This window comes from Sinocyclocheilus grahami, unplaced genomic scaffold (assembly GCF_001515645.1).
Source record: "Sinocyclocheilus grahami isolate Dianchi unplaced genomic scaffold, SAMN03320097.WGS_v1.1 scaffold1986.1, whole genome shotgun sequence".
Taxonomy (NCBI): Eukaryota; Metazoa; Chordata; class Actinopteri; order Cypriniformes; family Cyprinidae; genus Sinocyclocheilus; species Sinocyclocheilus grahami.
Window position 1 is genome coordinate 18,472 of NW_015507165.1, and position 21,274 is coordinate 39,745.

The window sequence follows — 21,274 nt, forward strand, 5'->3', positions numbered from 1 at the left end:
AAGATATGCCTCGTCATATTTTCTGCATTTAGCTTTTGAATGACCAGCACCTGCCTGGGTCTGTGCCACTTCATCTATGGCTTTTCTCTTCCCTTTCACAAACCGATCCATCTCCCACTCTAAGTTACGTCCTTTGGCTGTTTACTTATTTCTTTTCTTTTTCTGCTGATGGCCCGTGCACGACTTGAAGCAGTGCTGCTTAGACCGATGGGTGTGTCATCAAAGTACTGAGAGAGCTGTAAGAGAGAGCAGACGTCTCCTTATGCTTTCTCTCGCCGTACTTTGATGTCATACACACCGATCTGATCTTCAAGTCGAACACACCTCTTTACTCTCGCGTGTCACGTGACCGTGTAATCGCAGCCTCTGCGATTGAAAAATCAAAATGTTTCATATCGCAATATTATCGCAAATGCAATTAATCGTTCAGCCCTAATGCATCGTTTCAATGTTCTTTTTCTGCAAACGTGGACTTGGTGTAAATAAGCCCTTAGGGTGCAGTAGTTATAGTTAGCTAGTGTGTATGTGTGTGCGTCTGCACCTGTGATGTTTGCAGGTGGTGGCGGAATTCATCCATAGTGGTATTAGAGATGCTCATATCCCTGAACATGCCCTCCAGTTTAGAGGTGAACTGACAACCGCACTCCGTCTGAGAGAGAGATAGAGAGAGAATGAGCATCACATTAGACACACAGAGGAATACAGTGAATGAGAGTAATGAAGGATATGATGTTCACCTTTAGTTTCGAGATCATATTTTTCTCTGAGTCATCTGAAACGCTCTTATTGGTTAAGAGTCTTCTGGCCAGGTGCTGTTTGTAGTAACGCTCAAACACATCCTTCTCCTGCATGAACCTGAACAGCACCATAGCCTTATCCAGGATGGACTCCACCTCCTGTTCTGTCAGCTAAACACAAACACAATTAAGAGATCAGTAATAAATAACTTTGTTTCAGCATTATTTCTATACTATTATAGCATCCATGGTAACACTTTACAATAAGGTCCCATTAGTTAACACATTAGCTAACATTAACTAACAATGATCAACATTTATTATAGTATTTATTCATCTTTGTTAACATTAGTTAAACTGTTTATTGTTAATTCATGTTAGCTCAGGTCCATTAAATATTAAAAAGACACAACCTTTGATTTATTTTTATTTTTTTTAAATAATGCATTAATAGATATGTAGAAGTATTTTTTTATTGTTAGTTCATGTTAACTGTTAACAAACGCAACGCCATTGTACAGTTTGACCGTATATTTTTTTACAGTAATATTTTTCGATTAGCTTTGATTTTCAAATTTTATTTAATTTTTTTTTTTTGGTCTAAATTTTAGAATTTTGTTGTGTGCTTTTGTCATTTTCTATTTTTTGGCAAAAATTTCTTTTTAGCTTTATTTTTTATTTCAGTTTCAGTAATTTTAGAACTTCAACATGAACTTACTTTATTTCAGTTAGTTATCAAGGCAACATTTACCATAGTCTGTTTTTAATCAAATATTTATATTTTATTTCAGCTTTATTTCAATGAATAAAAATTATTTTTAATACTTTTAATTAAGTGTTGTTTGTTTATGTGGGTGTTCATTCATCAATTAATCCATATCTAAATTATACAACAACTCATATGCATAATAATATTTTCATTTTCACTGGACAGAAATGTCCATGGAGCATAACAGTGTTTTTTGTGGCAATACTGAAGACAGAATTGACCAAATTTGTAGGCAGAGTTTTCATCTCACAAGCTAAAGATGGTCTAAGACTAATTTCTTACCCCCTTCACTCCTTTCTTGAGTTTGTCGTCGATGAAGAGCGAGAGGTACTCGGGTGATCTGGAGTTGAGGTTGAGGAAATACTCAAAGTCTCCAGCGATAGTCTGTTTGAAGAGCCTGTCGTTGTTGAAGGACTCCTGCAGGAACCGGTCGAAGCGCGACTTCAAATCCAACAAACCCTAAATGATTCACAAGAAAAAGAGCATCCTTACTACTTATTACAAACCTACAGCTTATTGAGGTTGCTGTATTTACACATTTCTACAAGTCTGAACTCCTAAAACTTAGCAGATTTGTTCCTTTGTCTATTCAGGATCTGACTCAGCCAGTCCTGTTGTTTTGAATTAATTGTCTGTGCTGTTCCTTCTTTTACTACTTCAAGTTCTCCTGTCGGTGAATGTGTACCTGGATGTAGTCGACTGGGTTCTTGCCCTCTCCTTCCTCTGACACCAGCGCTTTACCCTGCTCTCTGAGGTACCAGCTCATGCACTCACACATCGTCTTCAGTCCGTTAGGAACCCGACCGAACAACTTATACATGCATGCCAGGTCTGACAGAGAATGTGAGAAAAGATGAGAGAAACTGAATGAAATGCAAAGCAAGAGAGGAAAACAGAAAGCCTAATTCCTGACACTTAGAGATAGATGACAGATCAAAACACAAACAGTCGCTCACCTTCTGTCTTTCCATTCTTGAGCATGTGGACCAGTCCCGAGTTCTCCATCTCTACGATGCTCTTCATGTGTTTGGAGATGAGCTCTCTCTCCACCACCTTCACAATGGGCTCCTCTGTTGATTTATCCAGGCAGTGCATCACTCGTTCAATCTCCTCGTTTATCCGAGCCTCCACTTTCTTGATGTAGACACTGGCACTGTTCTCCGCTAGGAACTTCTGACTTTCCATCTGCACAGAAACACACAAACACAAAAACAGAGACATTATAAATAGCACAGTGGTCAACGCAGCCAGTCAAACATAAATGAGCAAATTAATCAATTCAACAATGATTTTTTTTTCTTCACACAAGTAGTGAATTTGTTCTTCTCAGCCTTTTTTACTGGAAAAAAAAATCTTGGTAGATCTGGAAATCTTTTGTTATATCCATAACGATAAGCAAACAGAGTTGAAGCAGCATGAAAACAGCACCCACCTGGAAGAACTCAGCAGACATGTCTAAAAACGGAACTTCAAAATCCTCCTCGTAGATGGACCGACCTTCTAAGCCCAAAACCATCAGCATCTGACAGGCATTCCTGATGGCTCCTCTGCCATAAAACATGACAGCACAAATGAGATAAAAATCCATTCCTCTACAACTGTGTATGTGTCAATACACTTACAGCTAACAAGCTTTCATTCTTTAACTAAAACACTCTGATGAGAGATGGAATGACAGAACACACACACACAAACCTGTCGACCACCTCTCCCCTGCGCTCTCGAGCGATCATGTCCAGTAGAGTTTGTCTGAGATGATCTCTGATGCAGCCATACCGCACAACCTGATCTCTGAAGATGATCAAGCCGAGATTGTAGACGTTCTCCACGTTATTCTGTTGAACATACACACGGTCCTAGACAGACAAAGAAAGAAAAAATGTTCATGTAGATTCAAATCCAGGCTTTGTTGTGTCCCAATTGCTTTCCCAAGTTTCATTTCCAAATAAATTTTCATGATGACACTTTTTTTTGCAGGCAAAAAAAAAGGTTCTATCATAATTATTAAGTATTAGATTTTCTAAATCATTTTTTTTTTGGTTAAATACCTGAGGCCCCGTCCACACGGAGACGCGTTTAGCTGTATATGCATACATTTTGTATCGTATAGGCGTTTCGTCCAGACGGATCTGGCGTTTTGGGAGACTGAAACCAATATTGTTTTTAAACCGGGTCCCAAAGTGGATAAATCTGAAATCTGAATCGGTTTCGTGGTTTCGTGTGGACGCACATATTTCTTGAGACGAGGGGGTAAAAAAAGATCGGACAGGGAAAGCTCTGGCTTCGTGTGGACGTAGCCTCAAATAAGGTCACGTTGGTATATTTTCTCATTTTATTCTAAGACATAAATACTAGGGCTGGGCAAGTTAAGGCGTTATCATCGCATTAATTAATTAATGCAGACAATTATTTTATCGCGCATTAACACAGTTTTTATTATTATTTTGAAAGTCCGTTGCTCACGGGCTCTGAACACATACAGACAAACCATGGGTCACAGGAGGGGTGGGATGTTGATCAGTACTGGCTTGGGATGGGCGTCATCATGCGTTTCAACCAATGAGAGCATCTGGGGTGGGCCTAACACCGTGTCTACACCGGATGCGAGCGGCGCGGAGTGACAAAATATCCTACTATGGATCCCATTATAATCAGTGATGCGGTCTACACAGGATGCGACGTGGCGCGACACGACAAATCCCTGACAGCAAAGTGCTGGCTCATTCTGTTTATGACGTACTGACAAAAAATGCAAATAATTTGCAATGGTCGCTTTGTCGCGTCCAGTCATTGAAGACAGACTTTAGCTGTTGCGGTGTGGTGTGACAACTGTAGCATCCGGTGTATAGGATCGCAACGAATGACGGCACGTATGATTTGTTGTGACAGCATTACTGATTATAATGGGTTCTATAGTATTTTGTCATGCCGCGCGCGTCCGGTGTAGACATGGTGTCAAGACGCACCATCACAAGAATACACGAGTTATATGAAAAGGAGATTTTAATTTGATTACATTAATGTTCAAGTTGAGATTTACAAGAAACATTTCAACTGCTACTATGTAAAGGGTAATGCTGTAAAAAAGCATCTTATTTGTTTAAAATGTTTGCAAACCAAATGTTATTGCACTTTTGTTCATACCGTAGTACTTTTAAAAGAAAAGTGCGCAATACAGTACTTTTTGATTCATTATTGAATTTTGCGCATAACAATGTGATTAAATCGCAGAAAACTCATGCGATTAAAAAAAAAAAAAAATCATTGCCCAGCACTAATAAATACATCAGTAAAACTCCCTTGTGATTTTTTGTGATGGTGACATTGAAGTCATGTGACTGTGGTGTACTTTATAGCCTAATCTAAAAGCCAATGGAAAAATACTATTGGGTTTTTGTCAAGGGAACAAGAGTGATGCTAACTTCTGCTCTGGCCTAAAAGAAATATGTCATCACTGTAGCGTTCTATGGCCAGGTCAGTACATGTTAAGGATCATTGATGCTTTTTGGTTGGTTGTGTTATCCATGAGTTCCTCCCTGAACGCTCTAAAAATCAAAGAAAACATTAGAACATCTGTAAAGTTACAATTCAATTTTTATAATAGTTACATCCCACCAAAGAAAGTCTAAACAACTTACCATGTACATCAAAATGTCTCTAATCATGACCATGGCAGTCTGATGATCATTCCACGCTTGGTTTAGCGTCTGCAGGAAATTGTTATTTAACGAGTGAAGCACGTCTTCTCGTACCTGAAGACAGGGGGAAAAAATGAAAGCTGTTATGAGAGCAGCTCAAGCACATGGGTTTCATCCACCTGAGTGTACAATGACATCACCACTGGGACGGGTAGGTTTCCGCCATCTGCATCATCTCTAGAACTGACATCATTAACAGCCAGCACCAGAGATAAAACCCCAGGGTCTTCATTAAGCTATATATAAATACATATGTAGTGAAGATGTGAGACAGTGTCCTTCAGATCTTCTTAAATCAATCTGTTCAATTTAAATGCACATCACACTCCGTCAAATTCATTAGGCAGGTCTTTTTAAGCAGTAAACCGAGGTGAAATCTCTGTAACACACAGTCTCTTGTGGCTCACTGCTTATTAAACTACATTTAACTCCCTGCTAAAGTCTGTGACACACTTTAACACTCAAAAGTTGAATGCAGATCTCTAGGACCTCGTATGTTTTCTCTAAAGCCTTACAGGAAAGAGTGAGACAGGAGCTCATACTTTGTTGATGAGGTGCTCGGTGACCACCTCTCTGAGGCCCGTGTAGAGCTTCTCCCCATGTTTGTGCAGCACCATGGTGTAGGCGTTCCTGTAGAGCTCCTCGAAGCTCAGCCCACTGTTGTTCTTCCGCTGGATCTCCTGGATGGCATTCTTCAGAAGATCCCAGATGTTATTCACATACTTCTCATCCATGGTCATCTACAAAAACAAACAAGTCACCAAATTAATAAAACATAGAAACGCTTATGACAATTAGATATCAAATGTTTTAGGAGAGATCCGCCTTATCAGCATTGACCAATACTGTTTTTTGTTTAAATTATCAGTATCTTTCTAATTGGACTAAGATTTAATTTAAACGGCTTATATTTTTCAAGTAAAGCTGCATACTCTTTCTGATTGGAAGGCTGCAAAAGTACTAAAAACTGACTGTAAATCTTTCATAGTATTACATTTAAATATTATAATGTTACTTTATCATTTAAATGTACATATTATGATTTAAATTGCCATTTTATGAATTCTGATCTGATGTCTGGTTTTAACTTGCAAAATGTGTGTAAACATTAGCCAAAACACAGCATAGATTTATAAAGTTGGCAAAACACTGATATGACATTGGCGTAGCATTTATCTATATTTATAGTTAATATTTATAATTAACTACATGTAATAGCCACAACTTTTATAGTATTGGCAAGTACATTTTAGTCATAAAATGAAATAATATACACTGTACACTATCATTCAAAAGTTTGAGTTTTGGTAAGATTTTTAAATGTCTCTGATTATGCTAAGTCTGCATTTATTTGATCAGTAAAAACAGTTACATTGTGAAATATTATTATAATTTAAAAAATAATTGTACGTGAATATATTTTGAAATGTTATTTTGATATTTCTATGATGGATGAATTTTCAGCATCATTACTCCAGTATTCGGTGCCACATCATCCTTCATGTGACACCTTATATTTCTCAACTGTCACTTTTGGTCAATTTAATGCATATCTACTGAATAAAATCTAACTGACCTCAACCTTTTGAACTGTATTGTATATCACCTCAAGATTTTACACCCTGAGATTCACTTTGCTCTCTCTGCACACATCACAACCTTGCAATTACAAAAGAAAAGGCCATATTGACTTTATTCAGCACAGAAAACTAGGCTGGGTTCCGGGCTCGTTAAAAGTAAAACAACTTACTTACAACGCTCTAATGTGCATTTAATGTGCCAACAGGACTGCAAGTCACTCGCTCATATGCTCAACCCTTGGCAGATACTGGGCCAACAAAATCAATTTTCCTTTACGACCAAACCTTCAGCCCAACTCCAGAGCTCTTTATAAGCTTCAAGTGACTCAGCAGAGCTAATCTCACAAAGAACAGTTCTGATGGCTAATCATATGTGTGAATTATATTTTTAATTATTCATGTCAAAATAACACTTTAATGCTATGTTAATGATAATGCTTATAGCAGTGTTAGTAACACAGCTCCTGTGATAAATTAACACGCATTGTAGATTCAGACACAGCGAACGCCTCGCTCTCACCTGTCTGTCTCTCTCTGGCTGCTAAGCCTTAAGACAGACAGGTCTTGAGACTCATATACCTGTGCAGTCTAGTCTGTGGATTAAAGCCATTTTGATGGGTAAAATCGGTATGGGTGTGAATGTGAACATCCAATTTTACCAACATTATGCTGAAAGGCTACCTGAATCACACTTGGTTTGGCAATCACTGCAGAAGACCGTGGCGTTGCACTTTCAAAAAAGTTAAGCTAACACAAAGAGGAACCAGTTTTTCCATGAACAGGAATCCCTGAAGCAAAACGTGTGCATGTGTGTTAAGCAAGTAAGTAGGTTTCCAAACTGGGTTTCCGTAGGCTCAGGTCATGTCCATGCAAAGGCACTGATGAAGAAAGTCCAGAGATACAGTCTTTGAACAGCAAGACATACCTTTATTTACCCTTAACCGCTAACCCTGATAATATCACATTTAACATTTATCAATTTGCCAGACGCATTTACATAGTCTACATTTTATCAGCTCATGCATTCACTGTGAATTGAACACATGCTCAAGTGCCATGCTCTACTGTTTAATCTACAGGAACACTAAAACCACTTCTATTATTTTATCGAGTCTGCAACTTCAGTTAAAAAATTAGTTAGAAGACTAACATTATAAGTTACATTTCCATTAATGCTCAAAACTTCAAGGTTGAGAAGATTTTTCAATGTTTTTAAAAGAAGTCTCTTATGCTCACCAAGGCTGGATTTTGTGAACAAAAATGCACTAAAAACAGTAATATTTGTGAAATATTATTACCATTTTAACTAATAGGCCTAATATTTTTTTTTTGTTCCCATGTTGGCAAAGCTGAATTATCAGCCATTACTCCAGTCTTCAGTTTTGACAAATCATGCTAATATGCTGCTGATTTGGTGCTCACAAAATATTTCTTATTATTACTATCAATGTTGAAAACAGTTGTGCTTCTTAATATTTTTGTGGAAACCATGATACATTGTTTTCAAGATTTAAGAACAACGTAAAAAAAAAAACAGCATTTATTTGAAATAGAAATCTTTCGTAACATTATAAATGTCACAATCAATTTATTGCATCCTTTCTTAATAAAAGTAATTTCGTAAAATATTTTTTATTGATAAAAAATATTTATTGATAATATTGCACCGTGAGCACAGTTGTGCTATATGTCGGCGCACTAACAACTAGGCTATCAGCGCCGACAGTAATCATTTATTTTAAAGAAAAGGCAGAATAGCAGGGTATGTAAATTATGAAACAATTTTTCACATTTCTATAAAATAATGAATCCTGGAACAGTGAACAAATGTGACTGAAGGGCAGGCCAACAAGTGAAAAAACTCAATTAAAGTCAGATCACAAAATTACAGAGGACAATTTGCACTAAAAGGACTCAATTTTTGCTGAGTTTTGGAGGTTAAAGCAAGAACAATCAGAAGAATCATAACTGGTTAGCTTGTGCACTAAAATATTTTGAAAATGATAGCAAACACCAAGCTTTTTTACACTCCTAATTCTGTGACGGTCTGATCTTGTTTCAATGCACAATGAAAAGGTTAAGACAAACAGTTTGAATGCAGAGGAGAGCTGAGAGCATGTGGGGTGTATCAGATGAGAACACAGGCCACTTATTGAGAGGGTAATACTATGACAAAGAAGTTAAGGCAGCTGTGAGATTTCTAATGATTTCCTCTGACAGGGCGAGACATGTCCAATCCAAAGTAAACGCAGTTTCTGAACGAGAGCGATATCTAATCTTATTACCACTTATCTAAATCAAAATGTCATTTACGGAGTCCTGCGGACATGGTGACAGGTGTCAGGGGGTTTCCAGATCTCAAGAGAAGAATACTTCTAATGCACTAACAGAAAATAATTGCATGGAAACATTTTCACTTATCTGCATATTATCAAGTTATTCTGACTTAGTTCATTCCATCAGAGCATAACCAACACACCGACAGTCCTGCAATGCACATCATTTGTTCTGAGTGGAGCTAATAAAAGAACAGAAAATTGCAGAATGTTGCAGAGAGATGCACGTCATACCGATGCAAAGTGTGCTGCAGTGACAGTGAAAGACAAAAACACAGCTGCTGAGGACATCAATCATCAGTGTGTGATAATCTACACAACACTAACCAACACTCATGACACCTGACAACTGACTATACCAGAAGTTTTCAAAATGGGGTCCGGGGAACAACAGGGGGCAATAAGAGGGTGCTTTAGAGTTCGTAAAAAGCTTGATAAATAAAAGTAAAAAATAAAATGACTAAAATAAATAATAAAAAATATATTAAAAATAAATAAAAATGAGATATATTTGAATAAACAATTATATTTACATAATTACTAAAAGGTTTAGAGATAACAAAATGATAAAAAAAAATTTTTATTAAAATAAATAAAAAATCTATTTATATTAATCATAAAAATGACATTTACATAATACGGGTTTAGGGGATTTTTTTTTAAATCGATTAAAATAAATAATAAAAACAATTAAAATAAATAAACAACAAATTAGATTTACATAAATAAAAAATGATGTTCACATAAATCAGTAATTAAATTTAAAAATAAAAATAACACATCTATCAGTAAATACTAAGAAAAACACCATGTAACAGAAACTAAATACTTTCCAAACATTATTAATTTTCCACAACATAAATTGTGTCTTTATACATGAAAATATATAGCTGCCTTTCAAATTTGAGAAAGGCGTGCATCACACAAAGATGATCATATTTGGGGGTCCTGGCATCTAAAAGACTGAAAACCACTGATCTACACAACATCAGCCGGAGTGTCAACCAAATACACCAACCACCAACCAATGACAAGAAACTAAATTAACCAGACAACACGACCAATGTAATCAGTTTGGCAATACAACACCAACGACAATAACAAAATTAACCATCAACACCACAGACAACAATCAGTTAGAACAAAAACACACAGCATCAACAAAACACCAACGGGCCAGTCTGACAACACAAGACCCCAAAATCAGACCAAAACACTGAAAGAAAACAAGCAGATCTAAAGAAAAGACTCCACGGTCTCTGTAGGATCTACAATGCTGTACATATTTTCAGCGTTATGGTCAAAACATAAAGACTTTGTATCATTTGAGTTTTTTGAACACTTTCTACACTGGCTCTTTCAATACTTCAAATCACTCTTCTTTCTAATAACTTAAACATATCAACATCTTTAAAACCCTGACGCTAATATTATCATGATTACACGCTATTTCTAGTCCGTAGTCTCTGTAAATCTCTCAAACTCAGCCTCAAAACATCTAAACCCGCTGTGGCCTGCTGATCTGCCCGATCCCCGGCTCTTGAGTTCTAGCCGCGACCGCCTGAGGGGCGCTCATCTCGGCTGATACTCACTGGAAAGGCGCGGATCCGCATCTTGGTGTCCTTCTTGGTGCCGGGTTTGAGGTTGGACATGTTTGGGTTAGGGAGTGATGCCATCAATAGATGTTAGGGTGGGTGTGTTGAGGGGAAACACGGACAAATCTCGCCCTCTTTCCCCCCCAGGTTTGAGTCCCTGTAGCTTACTCTCTCCCTCTGTCTCTACAGCGATGGCGGACGACTGGATGACATCTCGCGAGAGTGATGATTGTGCTAACAGTAATGCACCCAATATCGCGAGAACGGGGGCCAGCTGGGGCTGACATGTGGTAAACAGCAATCTGGGCGCTGAGGAAAGAACAACCTTCATGGATTCACCGGTATCGTAGTTTAAAACAGTGTCATGAAGTTTGATAATGGCATCCAAACCCATCGTATGGGAGTCTTTCTTAAATTTTGTTTGCTGACTAGGATTGTTTGTATTTAACCTTTATATTTAGTCATTTAGAAGACGCTTATCTGTAGCGTCTTACAAATGAGAAACATTTACAAGCAATTTACCGATTGATTGACTGGTTAATTTCGACATTAATAGGAGATTTCTTGTTTTGAAACGGAGATAATAAGAAAAAAATAAGTAGCACGTTATTATATAGATTTACTGGAGTCATACAGTGGCCTAAAAAGATTTGGGACACTTAAGTAAGCAGCACTTAAAATATATTTGCATTATATTAGCAGAATATCAAACCTACTTGACGTTATTTTAATCAAATGTAACACAAACACGTTTTAAGCAAAACATTTTAGAAATAAATAACAAATTATGACACTATTATGCCAAATTTACACTGCAAAGGTGGCACAGAACCACTTCTGAAGTGGCATTTTGGTGTCTTTACACAGGCTGTTTAATGCTGCTCAGATGTGGCATAAATGCATTTACACACCCATTACAACTGTATACTTTGATACTAAGGGATGAGGTGGGTTTAAACAGACATGATTTAGTCTGGCTTTGATTCAGCATTGCATCGTTATTCTTTACAATGAATTTTGAGCAGACACAGATGTGTAAAGAAGTTTGATATTTTGTTATATAATGTGATCAAATTCATACATTTTAACTGTTGGTTGTCTGGGAGGCAATGCACTTGATACCACAGTGACTATAGTTTGATTTGGCACATTCAGTCATGTTTTACAACTTTATCATCATGTAACACAATATGCAATACAGCTAGAGTATTCTTGAGAAATGTTTTATATAAAATGGATAATAAAGAACAAACCACTGAAGTGTAGTACAAAGTAAAATAAACAATCTTCACCCTGCAGGTCCTGCCCACACCATCTGTATCCGATTGGACATGGACACAGACGTAGGAAGCTGGATTGTGAGTAGAGAATTGAAACAATGCTGGATAGAATCCATAAGTATGTTTTGGGTGCTTATGCAGTTCAGTCTGTGTGTGTGTGTAAAAAATATACACTATTTCTTAAACCCTGTTACATAGATTGTACTGTTCACCCTGCTGTTTTTGCCTGGTTTCCCCTTAAAGCTACTGTTGTTGTTTCTGGATGAGGTGTTAGTGAGTCCAGCAGGGGGTGTTCATCCTGTGATCTGCATGGGTTTCTGTGCCCCAGTATAGAATTGGAAACACTTTATTGTAAGAAGACAACGTCCTTTAGATAAGACATTAAAGTGAGGTTGCTGTGGTTAGTAAAAATCCCAAGGTGTCTCTTGAAAAGAGTGGCCAAATTTGCCTGCTGGCAAGCACGGTTTCCTAAACATTGGCTCCTGCCCACTAATAGCTGGTGTGTGGTGGGCTTTCTGGTGCATTATGGCTGCATCTGGTGCATTGAAAGGATCTGATCTCACACTGCTCTGACGGTTTAGGAAACAAAGGTGACGTTTACCTCAGTAGTAGTTTGTGTGCTAAACCTGAAGGCTTGATTTTATTTAATATTTGCATCCTTTGGCTTTTGTTTTGCTAATTTAATGATCCTTGTAAGAGAGAGCTCTGCTTATGAAAATATTTTGAAACATTTGATATCTGTTGCTTAGTAATGCATCTCTTTAGTATAGTTAATCAGCTGCATTTCTGTGCTGTTATTGCTAGTCTATTAATATGCATCATGAAAAAACAAAACATTTGAATAGTCACTGATGCAAGGCATAGGCAGAAGTAAAATTAGCTAAGCTAAATATATTAAAACTAGTCTAATGCAGGTTTCTGAAATGAAACATTAAAGGGATAGTTCACCTTAAAAGTAAAACTCTGTCATCATTTATCACTTCCATGTCATTCCAGACCTGTATGACTTTCTTTCTTCTCTGAAACATAGAAGATGCTTTAAGAAATATATATATATACACTCTTTGTTATATTGCAGCCATTTGCTAAAATCATTTGTTAATTTTTTTTTCCTCATTAATGTACACACAGCACCCCATATTGACAGAAAAACACAGAATTGTTGACATTTTTGCAGATTTATTAAAAAAGAAAAACTGAAATATCACATGGTCCTAAGTATTCAGACCCTTTGCTCAGTATTTAGTAGAAGCACCCTTTTGATCTAATACAGCCATGAGTCTTTTTGGGAAAGAGGCAACAAGTTTTTCACACCTGGATTTAGGGATCCTCTGCCATTCCTCCTTGCAGAGCCTCTCCAGTTCTGGCAGGTTGGATGGTAAACGTTGGTGGACAGCAATTTTTAGGTCTCTCCAGAGATGCTCAATTGGGTTTAAGTCAGGGCTCTGGCTGGGCCATTCAAGAAACATACATACATACATACATACATACATATATACACATACATACATATATAGTCCACATAATGAATTTCAGTGGTAACCAAATCTTTTTGGTTACCAACATTCTTCAAAATATATTTTTTGTTGTCTTCTGCACACACACTTTTGTTTGAGCCATCACTTTTAGGGTTTGAAAGATCATATTTTGAAATATGGAGGAACCTGCAGAAATGATATATAAATGACTTGATAAATCAAATACAATAATTACATTTTTTTTTTTAATTTACATTATTTTAACTTTATTTTCATTTTTTTAAAACTTTATTTTGTGTTCTTTCATTAATTGTTTTATTACTGCATTTATTTATTTTACATTTTTGCAGGTTTGGACCTCCATATTGGTATGCAGTTCACTTATAATAGCTAAAATCGGATTGCTGAATAATGCTTACATGCAAATGAGTATTTGCATGTTAATGAAAAATTAGACATTCAGCACAGACTGTTTGAATGTATGTTAATGCCGATTAAAATGCAAAAGACTCGATCTTCTCAAAGGTGCATTGCAGGACAGAAATTGTAGTATATTGTCAATGCCGATCGCAAACAGCAGGTGGCAGTCTGGCAGTTTAAGCATATGCTGACAAGTATGCACTGTTATTGCCAAATGGTTGGATACCTTAAATGCTAGGCGGCTATTTGATATAATTAAATATAAATTTCTTCTTTGGTGTTTGTTGGCGCAAAAACAGTTTCTCCACTAACACATGCACAAACAGTTGATTTACTCAGGTGAAACTGAGTCTTGATAACTCCTTGATAACTTGCACACCCTGACACGAGTACAAGTGCAACAGCATTTGAAAATGACATAAAACTAAATTAAATTTTAGTTAAAAATTAAATACGTCTTTTAAGGAAATCATGTCAGTTGAGAAAATCAATGTAGGCCTACTTGCTGTACTGACAAGCATTGAACCCAACTAACATTTCAAGAGTCAGACTGCATTTTGGAGTGATGCTGTTGGAAACCTCACACCCAGGTGCAAAAACTGTGTGTTGCTCAAGAGTTAAGACACAAATGAAACAGAGACAAGACAAGGCAAGAGAGTGATGGGGTGTGGCTGCATGGGCGTCTGTACGGTCTGATAAATGTGTCAGCAGAAGGGGATTTTCATGCGGTCATGTCTAGATATTCAAATGCACATTGGTCAGCTATGTGTATTTTTGGAGTTCGTCGTGGCGCTTGGCTTGCTGCGTAACTGACCGTGATACCGGAGTCTTACTTTTCTGGATGGAAGATCAGCTCGTTTGCCTTCATAAAATGCTCAAAAAGAAGATTAACCCCAGAATAGCGGGCAATTATGAACAGTTATGAACAATTTGTCAGTTTGAAAACAGTATTAGCACCTCAGGCGAGATAGTGATGGGAAAAAAGATAAACCTGTCCAAATGCTCAGTCTGTAACTTGAAGAAATATCATTCATGGCTTAACAATCCCCTCAAGCTATCATTGTTCACAGCTCTGTTATTGTTTCACTTTGGCATCATTGGAAAACGTAAGCGCATTAGTGCAGTGATCTCATTTGCAATGCATTATTTAATATTACTTAGTTTTTACATTGTTAGGATGTCAGTATGAAGTACCTCTAAAAGTGCATTTTTGCGAGAAATCATCAACAAAAGTAGAAAAAGTCTGTGCACATATATTAAATGCACTGATTTATTCATTCCGACTCATTTATAATTCATAATTCATAATGATTTCTGTCCCATTTTAAATGATTGCTTCGTTAATTATGCCTTAATTTGGAGAAATCAGTGTAAGGTTATTTGTCTGTTTTATGCATATGACTATGACGCTAATTGTGTCTGTGAACTATTTCCAGACGTTATGGTGAAAGCATCTGAGGTGGAATTTAATATTGCTAATAAATTCTAAATATAGGCCTTTGAGTGCATCAGCATTTCTATGCAAGGGTCAGCGGCAAACAACATGGGCCGCTAATGAAGGAATGTGCCAGCAGGCTTCTTTTTACGTCTTATTACGAATGCTCCTAAGTGCTTTAATGTGATTTTTAATGTGATTTTCATTTTAAATGTCACCAAATTTGCACTAGCGTGGTAGCAAGGTCTCAGATATCCATGCAAAGGGCCCAAATATTTTATCAAAATCTATGCAGAAAAATGATTGCTTTTGTTAAAACATTACAAACACAAACTTGATTTTTCTCTGAATGTCTTGTTAAAATAGCTGCTTATTTGGGCCGAGGACGGGAAAGGTTGGGCCGAAGACGGGAAAGGTTGTCTGACCAAACACATCTGGTTTAATTTTTCTTGTGCATCCTGAATAATGGAAATTGGCTAAATTTAAGCAAACTAAATATACATTTCCCTAGATTTGTAATAGCATGACAGATATTTTAGGTCTCAGATGTCCATGCAATGGCCCAATCTTTGCACTGGAGCTTAGCTCTCTAATGCATGATGCATGAAAAGCCATGTTTAACCATTCAGGCTTACATTCAGAATCAAGAAAAATAAATTTTTGTTACTTGAAATTAAATAAATAATAACCATAATAAATTATATATAAATATGTAATAACTTATTTATATAATAAACTTTATTTATTTTATTTCAGCTGGTTGTCAAGTTTCTCTTTTTCATCTAGTTAACTTGATGTTCTAAAATATCTAAAACAAATGAATAAACACCATACAGATGTTTAAAAAACTAATAAAAATGACTTGCAAAACTAAATATACAAAACCTGATGCAAAATGAATGAATGAATTGCAAAAATTAAAATGGAATATAGCCTATATAAAAAACGAATTCAAAATATTAACAAAACCTATAAGAGTACCTCACTGATACTAAAATAACATTGATATGTCATTATATTTGACATGAATTAGTGTGAAAAATCTCTATTAGAACCTATGAAATATTTACTGCTATTTAATTCTCAATAGATGTGTAGCTTTTTTTTATTTTTAAGTGAAGATTTTACAGTTTGCTTAGCTGAAATGTAGTCACATACTGAAAAAGTAAGTCTGTTGTTGCTTCAAACTACTTAAAGCTATAAATGAAGACTTTTAGATATAACAAAAGACAGAGAGAGTCCGTGTTAGTTAAAATTCACATTATTTTGTGTAAGCAGCGGTCAGTTTCATGACCCTGGGAATAGGAAACAAATAAGATTTGGGATCCAGGCGGCCGTCCCAGTTAGCTTGAACTCGAAGACCATCTGTGAATTTCCACAACACTTTCCACAAATAATCAATCATCCATCAGGCGAAATCAAAGAGAGAGCAGTCACGCACCGGACTGCATCGCTTCCCCACACCTCATTCTCGTTCTCTCTCTCTCTCAAATCCCTCTTTTGCTGAATATGTGGCCTTCGATCCATGTGAAATGGTTCTCCTTGCAGAAACACCTGATTTTTATTTCTATGAGGCTTGTTCATTTGTCAGCTTTGTCAATAGTGGGGCTGTCCATGTGACCGACGGGCCATCCTGGTGCATCACTCCACTTGATTCTGCAAGTAAGCAGTAATATCTGACAGCTCAATCCAAACTCAGCATTCAGTTCAGACTCAGAGTGGATCTGATTCGCACCAGAAATGCTGTTTTATTCGTGTAATGATCATAAAATTAAATAGCTTTTTTTTTTTGCACAATTGGCCAAAATATTGAGAGCTATTTGCACTACTCAAATAATAAGTATCTAGAGGGGAAAAAATGGTTTCTTTGATATGGGAGATAAAGGTTGCATAAAATAAAAATGTATGAGATGGAAACAAATTGCATTTATTGATGATAAATAGAAACCTAATTATTGTGTATTTAAAAAAAAAACATTCAGTTCATTACCTGTTTCATTTAAAATTTCCAACCTGTTTAATTTTTTTATGCATCAGGAATAGTTCACCCAAAAATTTAAATTTTGTCATCATTTACTCACCCTCATGTCATTCTAAACCTGTATGAGTTTCTTTCTTATGCTGACCATAAAAGAAGATATTTTTAAGAATGCTGGTAATCAAACAGTTGATGATCCCCATTGACTTCCATAGTATTTCTTTCCCTATGGAAGTCAGTGGGGACCAACAACTGTTTGGTTCTTCAAAATATCTTCTTTTGTGTTCAACATAAGAAAGAAACAGGTTTGGAATGATATGAGGGTGAGTAAATGATGACAACATTTTCATTTTTAAGGTGAACTATTCCTTTTAAAGGGGTCATATTACGTTGCTAAAAAGAACATTATGTTGTGTATTTGGTGTAATGGAATGTGTTTATGTGGTTTGAGGTTAAAAAAACACATTATTTTCCACATAATGTACATTATTGTTACTTCTCCATGCCCCGCCTTTCTGAAACGCGTCGATGTTTACAAAGCTAATCGTTCTGAAAAGCGAGGTGTGTTGTGATTGGCTGAATACCTCAAGCGTGTGACGGAAATGTTACGCCCCTTAACATACTGTGATGCCATCTCCCAGCACAACGAGACAAAACCAATAAAACCCATTACAAACGAGGCATTTGTTGCATCCAGTGGAGACATAATTACTGATTATAATGACTTATACTGTGTTTTTACGTGTTGCGTTGCGTATCGCGCCACGTAAACATAAAACCATGTCTGCATTTGTGATCGGAGAAACGACAAACAAGAAGCGCTACTCTACACTGCTCAAAACTCGTGTTTGAATCATCAGTGGCAAATTCTTTAAATATGAAAACGTACTTACAGACTGCGAGTCAGAAAAGCCGGCATTGTAGGCTACTGTCCCAGGTTCAGGAAACAGTCCTCAATAAAAGGCGCTGCACACATCTGAATATTTGGGTTGAACTGTTCTGGAACAGTGCTGTAAATACAACTTAACCACTGATTTCTAGTTGTGTCCTCTTTTGGAAGGCCAAACAAAGTAGTTTCGCTTTCACAACGAAACACACAGCGTCTCCACGACATGGCGGCGGCGGCAACAATACTACCGAGAGAGAATCAAAGGTACGCCTTCTTTCTTTGCGTGAACATTTGGGCGGTGTTATGCAAATCTTCCCATACAGTGCCGTAGACATGTGGGGGCATGTTTAAAGGAGGCGTTTTAGGAGGGCATGGATGAGTCTTAACCTTTATAAAGAATATCTCTTTGGGTTTGAGACTTTAGTCTTTACAGCTTTAGGGATCTTATCTATTCACGAACAGCTTGTAACACTCCAAAGTGAAAGGAAAACTTGAAATTGCATCATATGACCCCTTTAAGTTTAAAAGTTTGTTAAATCTGTGTAATCCAAATGGATAGATATTTAATTCGCAATTCAAATACAAATCTTAAAATCGAATTATTATTATTAAGTGTACAGTATATATGTAAGTGTCCAAATACTTTTAGGGCTGCTGTGCATGTGTCACACTTACACTGTCTGAGGAACGATGGAGACAAGGAGTATAATAAACAGTCTTTTTAATTCACAAAACACTGGGGTAATCCAACACAGGAGCGGGGAATGACACATGTACAGACGAAGTAAACCCGACAAACACAGAACGCAAAAGGATGGACTTAAATACTGGGGATAATTGGGGAAACACAGGTGCATGGGATCATAATCAAACTAAACGAGGACAGGAACATGACCAAATAAGTAAAAACAGGAACAGAAACGGGCAAAACATGACACAGACAGTCCATGATCCTGACAGCATGCTTGTCAAGTCATATTATATATAAGCAATTCTAAATAAAAACCTGGTTTGAGGTAAGCATATTATTTAAAGAAGAACTGTAATTTATCACCCACAGTTTACACATTCATTTACCAAAAACAACTCTGTCAGAATAAAAATACTATTTCTTTTGACAGAAAACACAATAGATATCTATTTTATTCTGTGTATACTTTAAAAGTACATTTTAAGATCACCCCATTAGGAAAAGGCTGATCTTGAATTGTTTGTTTTGTAATGTTGTTGAGTTATGGTTTGTTGGACATTGGTTTGTTGCATTGCATTGCATTGGGTTCTTCAGATCAGCATATTGGTTTCTGTTTTTTTTTTAAGTATATTTATATATTAGATATTTTTCATGGAATCTATAGTGGAACTTTAGCAGGTTCTACTATGACATCAGGCTGTCAAACCTTTTTGTCCTGAGATCTTTTTATGTTGGATTGAAGTGTTAAATCTAGACGTAACTTTACACTGGACTTTTGTAAATGTGCACAGACCTCATTGCCCTCAGGCGTGGATGATAACAGGAGAAATTTCACACATTGCATCATCTGCTCACACAGGTGATGTCAGTGCATTATTAAACCCACAGTGTATTTGGACACAGTGTGATGAAGGCCTGGGTGTCTCAGCGTGAGGGTTGCGCAAATGACTGTCTTTAGCTCAGCTATTTTGTGGGCTGTTGTTTTCCTGTTGTTTTCACTTCTCTCCGTCTCTTACCCCCTCTACACAGAGAGCAAGCGGTGCAACCAAACTAGATCCCTTCAACTATAATCAGCAGAAAGGTGTTTACAATTTTTGGCACCTGATAAGTAATAGTGTTTGGACTGTTTTTGGACCGTTTTGGAAAGAAAAGCAAATGACTTCATTCCATTTGCATTCAAGATCAGCCATTCAACCCTGTTACCTAAGCTATTGTGAGAAAAGTTATTAAAATGTTTTTCCTTTAATTTATGGAAAATGTAAATCTATCAATAACTATAAACTAGGGATGCACCGATACCACATTTTCCAGTACTCGCCCGATACCGATACTTTTATTTTTGGTACTTGCCAATACCGAGTACCGATACCAATATTTTTTATTGCATTTGTAAATTTTTTAAATATTGGGTACAGAAACCAAAAGAGTATGTATAATGTTAGTTGGTTAACTTAATTTATCAAATAGATACAGTCAAACCAAAGTTTATTCAGACACCTTCAACATTTCTCACATTATCACAGTTTATTTGCTATAGTTTAGAAAATGGTAATAAAATATGACAAGAACTCCTAGTTAAACTGTGTCAGAACAAATTCAGCTTGATAATGTTATATAACTTTGATAGAAAGGTATGTAATGGATTACAATCAACCAAAAATTATTCAGACAGCTGTTAGTATGACAGTATTTACACAACTATCAATACTTAGTCGGGCAGCCCTTAGCCTTAATGACAGCCTGTAGTCTCCTAGGCTTGCTGTCATCCAGGTTCATGCAAACCTGAACTTACATTTTTTTTCCCAAACTTGGTCTGAATAATTTTTGGTCCCAAATTTTTTATCAGTTTTACTGGTAGTCCACCGTATGAAGAATTTTTGGGTATAATTTATCACAGTTTACTTTATTTTGCTGTCCTCACTTACATAAATGAATTATTTAGTGTCCTGCACCCACTAAAAAATATATAAAAAAATATATCTGGTCTCTGAATCGTTTTTGGTTTGACTGTATATCCTTCGGTTATTTTATGGCCATTAAAATGTATTTTACAAGTTTTTGTTGCTTTCACTGTTAATTGTTTTGCTCTATGGTACATCATCTTTAATTTAATAGCATTAGAGCTGCTCCATTGCAGCGGCTTAGTACTGTAATCACGTGCTTTGCTGTAATAATGCAGGGAACCATTCGTTATAAATCTCCTAACTGGGATATTTTCAGAAATAGAAGTCGTGTTTTTCATCTGAAACGTGCTGCGATTTATATTCCAAAGCCACTCATATAATGCAGAAACACTCAAGCAAGCAAAACACGCGCAACGCGTGCACGTATTTGTACTGGTGCAGAATGAGAGGGACAAGTACAGCCTAGCGCATTTCACACAAGCTA

The 21,274-nt window shown here is 36.6% G+C and overlaps 2 protein-coding genes across 5 annotated transcripts in view; one reads left to right on the plus strand and one right to left on the minus strand.

The window, feature by feature from the left end:
• LOC107573626 (cullin-3-B-like) overlaps window positions 1-10,941 on the minus strand; it is a 20,207-nt gene extending 9,266 nt beyond the window's left edge. Inside the window, exons 1-10 of the mRNA XM_016260049.1 lie at window positions 10,713-10,941; window positions 5,747-5,944; window positions 5,145-5,258; window positions 3,202-3,362; window positions 2,939-3,053; window positions 2,463-2,691; window positions 2,192-2,337; window positions 1,789-1,965; window positions 738-908; window positions 542-649 (exon numbers count right to left, since the gene is read on the minus strand). Of these exons, the coding sequence (XP_016115535.1) occupies window positions 542-649; window positions 738-908; window positions 1,789-1,965; window positions 2,192-2,337; window positions 2,463-2,691; window positions 2,939-3,053; window positions 3,202-3,362; window positions 5,145-5,258; window positions 5,747-5,944; window positions 10,713-10,796 (1,503 nt within the window). The 5' untranslated portion in view covers window positions 10,797-10,941. The remainder of the gene's footprint in view (window positions 1-541; window positions 650-737; window positions 909-1,788; window positions 1,966-2,191; window positions 2,338-2,462; window positions 2,692-2,938; window positions 3,054-3,201; window positions 3,363-5,144; window positions 5,259-5,746; window positions 5,945-10,712) is intronic.
• A 43-nt stretch (window positions 10,942-10,984) lies between these two features.
• The window catches only part of LOC107573627 (muscleblind-like protein 1), a 69,055-nt gene continuing 58,765 nt past the window's right edge, over window positions 10,985-21,274 (plus strand). For 2 of the 4 annotated variants that reach the window (XM_016260055.1, XM_016260057.1), the window contains exons 1-2: window positions 10,985-11,056; window positions 12,015-12,073. The gene's annotated coding sequence lies outside the window, so the exon portion shown is untranslated. Of the gene's footprint in view, window positions 11,057-11,239; window positions 11,379-12,014; window positions 12,074-21,274 lie in introns of those variants that run through there. The other 2 variants (XM_016260056.1, XM_016260058.1) reach the window with 1 other exon arrangement.